This window comes from Mus pahari, chromosome 23 (genome assembly GCF_900095145.1).
Source record: "Mus pahari chromosome 23, PAHARI_EIJ_v1.1, whole genome shotgun sequence".
NCBI lineage: Eukaryota > Metazoa > Chordata > Mammalia > Rodentia > Muridae > Mus > Mus pahari.
In genome coordinates this window covers 10,619,584-10,626,798 of record NC_034612.1, presented here as the reverse complement: position 1 = coordinate 10,626,798, position 7,215 = coordinate 10,619,584, and the positions used below count along the sequence as shown (strand labels likewise).

Sequence of the window (7,215 nt, the reverse complement as noted above, 5' to 3'; positions counted from 1 at the left end):
GAGGGGAGGGGGGAAAGGAAGGAGAGGGGAAGAGAGCGAGGGGGAGAGAAGAAGGGAGAGAGGAAGAGAGAGGGGGAGAGAAGGAGGGAGGGAAAGAGAGGGAGGGGAGAGAGGAGGGGGAGAGAGAGAGAAGGAGAAGGGGAAGCAGGAGTGGGAGAGAAAGAGGGAGAGGGGGGAGAGGGAGACTGATTGGGGTTCCTGTGGGACTTTAAAACCTTAAAGCCCACCCCCAGGAACACACACCTACAACATATAACAAGGCCACACCTCCTAATCCTTCCGGAAGAGTTCCCCCATCTCAAGACTAAGCACTAAAATACATGACCCTATGGTAGGGAGGGCATTCTTTCTTTAAAATATTTATTTATTTATTTATTTATTTATTTATTTATTTATTTATTTATTTGGGTGCTCTATCTGCATGTACACCTGCCTGCCAGAAGAGGGCACCAGACCCCATTACAGATGGTTGTGAGCCACCACGTGGTTGCTGGGAATTGAACTCAGGGCCTCTGGAAGAGCAGTCAGTGCTCTTAAACGCTGAGCCATCTCTCCAGCCCCAGCGAGGGCAGGGCATCCTGATTCAAACTAGCACAGGACCCAAGCTCACATCCCAGCACCCCGCATACTGAATGAGGCAGGCGGGCAGGCATTTTGATGCTATGTAGGTTCCGGTTCTTATATGAACTCATCTACTCCGCTTCTATTTAGGTCCTTAGAGCCAGCATGGTGAGATCAGGCCCCTGCCCCAGCAGCCCTGTTACCCAGAGCAGAGGTTTCGTCTAATGACTACCAGAGCCCTCTTCCCGATGGGGCTGAACGGGCATCAGAGAGGGTTGCAGGCCCTACGCCATAAGCCAAAACTCTCTCTGTGGTGGACAGACTAGTGGCTGAAAAGAAGCCAGCTAGGCAGAGAATCCCACTCTCACGGGGGAATCTAAGCTAGGCTGTGCCACACCTATGCCCCCCCCGACACCTGGTGGTCTCCCAGTGGGTCTCAAATCACAAGGGACACTAAGGGTCTCTCGGACCAGCTTTCTAAACTGGCCTTCCTGGGCTCCCTGGGAAACAGAGTGACTCTAGCCTTCTCTTTCCCTATAGGCCAGCTGAGGTCCGGCTCTCGGCCTGATCCCCGGGTCTACACAGACCTCATCCACAGCTGCAGCAATGCAGGCGAGTTCTCTACCTGCTTCACGGAGCTGCAGAGGGACTTCATTATCTCCCGTCCCACCAAACTCAAGAGCCTGATCCGGTTGGTGAAACACTGGTACCAACAGGTTAGTCACAGGGACCACTGGTCACTCATATTCCACCACCACTACCCTCCTCCCGTAATGCTCACAGCCAGGCTAGATTCCGGGTATTGTGTCCTGAGTAAATTTCCTTAGAGGAGACAGGGGTCTGTTTGGCCACAAACATAGCATGTGAAATCAGTCACATTCCACCCAGAGGACCTTGGTTTTCCTGTCCATGAAGTGGGGCCAAGCCCGGTCTGGTATGGGTTTGTCATCTCAATAACTTAGGAGACTGAGGCAGAAAGATCAAAAAGTCAAGATTCGCCTTGGGCTACAGAACGAGTGAGTTCAAGGCTGGTCTGGCCAACTTGGCAAAAACCTGTCTCAAAATAAGAAGTGCCAGGCTAGGGTGCAGATTCTTGGAGGGATACTGGTAAAGCACTTGCCTGGAATGTATAAGGCTCTGAGCTCTAACCCCCCAACCCACACACCCCGCCCAAATAAAAAGTACAACTAACAAATTATGTCCATGTGTCAAGGGTGATGCCTAGCCAATCACTTGGCACACACCTATGTTCCGTTAAGTGTTAGGATATCCATCTGCCAAGCCCAGGGGTCCCTCTTAACCTGTGTGAGGCATTAGGTATTGTGCTGCTAATCAGGACCTACACATATCCTATTCCCTGCTTCCCCAGTGTAACAAGACGATCAAGGGGAAGGGTTCCTTGCCCCCCCAGCACGGGCTGGAGCTCCTGACTGTGTACGCCTGGGAGCAAGGCAGCCAGAACCCCCAGTTCAACATGGCGGAGGGCTTCCGCACCGTTCTGGAGCTGATTGGCCAGTACCGTCAGCTCTGCGTCTATTGGACCATCAACTACAGCGCAGAAGACAAGACCATCGGTGACTTCCTGAAGATGCAGCTTCGGAAGCCCAGGTTTGATCACCCCACCAGACTCCCCTACCTCAGATCCATGGTGCCCAATTCTTACTGCCTCCTAAAGGGACAGGGGCAGGGCCCACTCTCTAGAACTGGGTGGCTTCCCAGAGCGGTGCTTTTAGTGGCTTAGGAGGTAGCTTCTGGGTCACCTGTGAATGTGGCTGCCAGATAAAGTAAATACAAAATGTTTGTTCAGCTCACACATGAACAAACAACACATTCTGTGTTAGTCTGAGTAGCTCTCACGCAAAATTTGGGACCTGCATATGCATTTTATATTTAATGTGAGAGCCAGAATATGGCTCAGCTGGTAGAGGGTTGCCTGGGATGCAAGAAGCCCTGGGTTCCATCCCAACCACCACATAAACTGGGTGTGGTGGTGCATGACTGTGATGTGAACACTCGTGGGGAGGAGACAGGAGGATCGGGAGTTCAAAGTCATCCTCAGGTATAAAACAAGTTCAAGGCCAGCCTAGGCTATGTGAGGCCCTGACCAAAAGAAAAAAAAAAAAAAAAGTTGCAGATGCCACGAGGCACATCTGTAATCACAATACTCAAGAGGCTGAGACAGAAGGGACGGAGAGATGGCTCAGCAGTCAAGTGCACTGGCTGCTCTTGCAGAGACCTAGCACCCATGTGGTAGCTCACAACCATCTGTTATTCCAGTTCCTGTGTCCTCTTCTGGTTTCCATGGCACCAGGCCCGCATATGGGTAGACATACATGCAGACGAAGCACTCATACACACACACACACACACACACACACACACAAAGAATGAGAGGAAATTAGGAGGCTGAGGCAGTAGCCAGCCTGAGCTACATCATGAAGATTCCTGCCTCAAAACTTAAGTGTATTCATGAGTTACAGGCAGTCTCCAGGTTACAGAAACACATTCTTCACCATCTTATCCACCTCTGAAATGGGCATGGAGGTCAGCAAGATTGCCCCTTAAACTCAGGTTACATTGACAGTTTGTGGGTAGTAGCAGTGTATACTGAGAAATAGTCTGCCGTATGATATACATTAGCTAGGTAATGGTGTCTGCCATGGAGGCTGGGAGGGAGGGTGGTAGAACCAGTGCTGGAGTTGATTAGCAATGCCTGTTTCACCTGTAGAAGGGGGAAATCGCAGCACTGTGAATGATTGGTAATGTCTGCCTTGGCAGAGCATGAAAAAAGTGGTGCATGTGCAACTGCTCTTCCTTCCTTTCTTCCTTCCTTCCTTTTTAAAGTTATTTAAAAATTTTGTGTGTGGCCGGGCGTGGTGGCGCACACCTTTAGTCCCAGCACTTGGAAGGTAGAGGTAGACAGATTTCTGAGTTCAAAACCAGCCTGGTCTACAAAGTGAGTTCCAGGACAGCCAGGGCTATACAGAGAAACCTTGTCTCAAAAAAAAAAAAAAATTGTGTGTGGTGTTTTGCCTGCATATGTGTGTGTGTGTGTGTGTGTGTGCACTGTGTGTGCAGTACCCACGGAGGCTGGAAGAGAACACCAGATCCCTGGAACTGGAAGTCCAGAAAGTTGTGGACTACCCCCATGTGGGTGCTGGGATTTGAACTCAGACCCCCTGGAAGGGCAGTCAGGGCTCTTAAGCCATCTCTCCAGTCCCCTCATCCCTACCCTTCCGAATATACTATTTAGCCCAGACTGCTCCAAACTCACAATCCTCCTGCCTCTGCCACTTCATCCCACTCCATATGTCTCTTCTTTTCTACCCCTACCCTAGAGTGTGCGCCTGGGGCACTGAGGAGTCCCTGGGTACTGGCCCTGTTAGGTGAGAGTGGAGAACAGGCTAGCCAATGTCACAAGGGGACGCTGTGGGAATAAGACTAGCCCTGGGTATGATTGCAGGCCTGTCATCCTGGACCCAGCTGACCCGACAGGCAACCTGGGCCACAACGCGCGCTGGGACCTGCTTGCCAAGGAGGCTACAGCGTACGCATCTGCCCTGTGCTGCATGGACAGAGATGGCAATCCCATCAAGCCGTGGCCAGTAAAGGTGAGGGACGTGTGAGGCAGAGATAGAAGCATCTCAGACATGGGCATGGGCAGACATGGTCCTCCCTGAGGGGCAAGACCCAGCCACGGCCCCTGTGGTCCCTGTGCCTCCACTTCCTGTGTGGTGAGTGGGCTCAGCTCTGCGGCGGAAAGACTTAGGTAACCAGCATGTCTTCCTTCCCACAGACCGCTGTGTGAAGTCCAGAAAGATCCGTGGTCACACTGGCTGATAGAAAGTGACACCAGCCCTCAGCAAGGGATACTCAGAGTATGTGTGTGTGTGTGTGTGTGTGTGTGTGTGTGTGTGTGTGTTGTATTTGTCTATATGTGTGTACTTGTGGTATGTCTGTGTGTCTATATGAGGGCGTGTCTATGTGTATGTCTGTGTATCTGTGGGTGTCTATATGTGTTTGTATATATGTGTGTGTGTATGTGTATTCATGTGGTGTGTCTGTCTGTCTACTTGTGTATGTGTCTATAGGTGAATCTGTGTGTCTATGTGTGTATCTGTGGGTGTCTATATGTGTCTATATACATATATATATATATATGTGTGTGTGTGTGTGTGTATTTATTTATGTGTGTGTATGTCTTTATGTGTGTGTGTCTGTTTGTGTATAGTGTTTCTATAGGTGAATCTGTGTGTCTATGTGTGTCTGTGTATCTGTGAGTATCTATATGTGTCTGTATGTATATAAATGTGTGTATGTATGTGTGTTCATATGTGTGTGTGCCTATGTGTGTGTCTGTGTATCTGTGGGTATCTATATGTATCTGAATGTATGTAAATGTAGGTATGTACTTGTGTCCATGTGTCTCTGTGTGAGTGTAGTGTGTCTGTAGGTATATCTGTGTGTCTATAGATGTATTATGTCTTTGTGTGTCTATAAGTCTGTGTGTATGTATGTTTGTATGTGTGTGTTATATACGTATATATGCATGTATGTGCTCCCTCACACCATCTCCCTTCTGCTCACCTGCCCACCCATAGTCCTCCCTTTCTTCCCACTGTTTACCCACCTAGTAGGGATTCATTGAACTCAACTATGATCATCCCGGTGCCCCTGACTCCCACGCTAGACACCCTAGGAACCAGACGTCTCTAGAACTGCCGGTCTGCTGTTCATCTACCATGGGCTCTGCCCCAACTTCCACAGCCCCACCCAGGAGTGCCCCAGCCCTGCCAAGAAGCCACACTCCTCCCTGGCATCTCTCTGCCCCTTGAGCCTGTGTATATCCCTCTGCCTGCAGAGACCCACCAGCTGAGGTCCAACTATGTTCCTGTACTGGCTGGTTTTGTGTGTCAACGTGACATAGGCTGGGGTTATATCGGAGAAAGGAGCTTCAGTTGGGGAAATGCCTCCATGAGATCCAGCTGTGGGGCATTTTCTCAGTTGCTGATCAAGGGGGGAGGGCCCATTGTAGGTGGTGCCATCCCTGGGCTGGTAGTCTTGGGTTCTATAAGAGATCAGGCTGAGCGAGCCAGGTGAAGCAAGCCAGTAAGAAACATCCTTCCATGGCCTCTTCATCAGCTCCTCCTTCCTGACCTGCTTGAGTTCCAAGTCCTGACTTCCTTTAGTCATGAACAGTAGTGTGGAAATGTAAGCTCAATAAACCCTTTCCTCCCCAACTTGCATCTTGGTCGTGATGTTTGTGGGGGAACAGAAACCCTAAGACAGTTCCCCGAGTAATGTGACCATGACCTTCATGGGGCTGAAGCTGTGATGACTACAAAGTACCTGGCCCACAGCCACTGCAATGAAATTAGAAAAACACGTGATAACTGGGCCTTAGGGGTGAAGATGCCGGAAGGGTCCCCAGGCCTTGCCTGTGACTCTACCCACTCCTTCGGGAGGAAGCCCAGAAATGCAGCTTTCTTGAGTTATTGTTCATGAAAGTTGAGGCTTTGGGAAAATGCAATGCTTAGGTCACCTACACCTCTGTAATCCCCCCCAACTATGCTCTACTAGTAACCCCAATAAACCCATCGGCTCATCCACTTACACCCAGGTGGAATCTTCCTTGCTCAGTCATTGTGCCCTGTCTGAGATGAACAGACATTTGTTCATGTCTCCCCAGGAAACATCATGCCACACCATGATGGCTGTCATCCCCAAATGCAATGCAAATAGGGTACCCCAGGGGGGACAAGAAAGGTTTGCAAGCCCTTGATTCATAAGTCTGTTTTCCAACAAGAATCTTCACTTTTTTTGCCACACTATGGGTGGATTTTAGATGTTGGTCCCTCATTCCCTGATCCCTACCAGGACCAGAGTGATGCCAAGATGTCTCCAGGACAAATGTCTACTTGTCTGTCTTACATGGGAGGGAGAAAGCCTCCAATCCCCTAGTGTCTAAGTGGCAGCTAGGGGCCAGAGGGTAGAGGACAGGGGGACATATCCTATGAATGCCCCTACCCGGAGACACAGAAAGCAAGTGGCAGATGCTGGGGGCAGTGTGGCCACAACAGGATCCTCCAGAGGAACCACCCGAGGGATGGACGTGGTCATGATCCATCCCCAGGAGAGGAACAGGAATCAGAGGAAGGAGTCTGGGCAAACCCATCTCCCACCAGGAGCATCTCAGAGCATCTCAGACAGCCGGGCCCTGCCTGGATCACTGCTGGGGACAGACCAACAGGTATGTAGGATGGCGGGGAGAGAAGAGGCTTCCTGGTGTCTTCATCCTTGCAATCCATTCCTGCCTCCTCAGCTTAGCTGAGAGGTCAAGGGTTCCCCAGGTCCCCTCTCTGCCGCCATCTGTGCCTCCTGCTCTTGGCTACAGGCAACACCAAGACTCCATTAGGGTTGGTTCCCAACCTCACCTTGCCTAATCAACTCAATGAGGATGTGAACCAGACCCCATATTATGTCTCCTGATGGCTGCTATTCTCAGGGTTCTAGACCAGTGGTTCTCAACCTTCCTAACACTGCCACCCTTGAATCCAGTTCCAGGTCCTCCCACATGGGCGTATCTATAGGTGGGTTGACCTGCCTGGGGACAGATGAGAGGTATCTCAGTTGTGGTCTTTTTTTTTTTTTTTT

The 7,215-nt window shown here is 50.4% G+C and overlaps 1 protein-coding gene across 1 annotated transcript in view; it reads left to right on the top strand.

Annotated features, from left to right (window-relative positions):
* The window catches only part of Oas3 (2'-5'-oligoadenylate synthetase 3), a 26,168-nt gene extending 21,736 nt beyond the window's left edge, over positions 1–4,432 (top strand). Inside the window, exons 13-16 of the mRNA XM_021187163.2 lie at positions 1,035–1,277; positions 1,931–2,169; positions 4,025–4,172; positions 4,358–4,432. Coding sequence (XP_021042822.2) covers positions 1,035–1,277; positions 1,931–2,169; positions 4,025–4,172; positions 4,358–4,369 — 642 coding nt within the window. The 3' untranslated portion in view covers positions 4,370–4,432. The remainder of the gene's footprint in view (positions 1–1,034; positions 1,278–1,930; positions 2,170–4,024; positions 4,173–4,357) is intronic.
* The last annotated feature ends 2,783 nt before the right edge of the window (positions 4,433–7,215 follow it).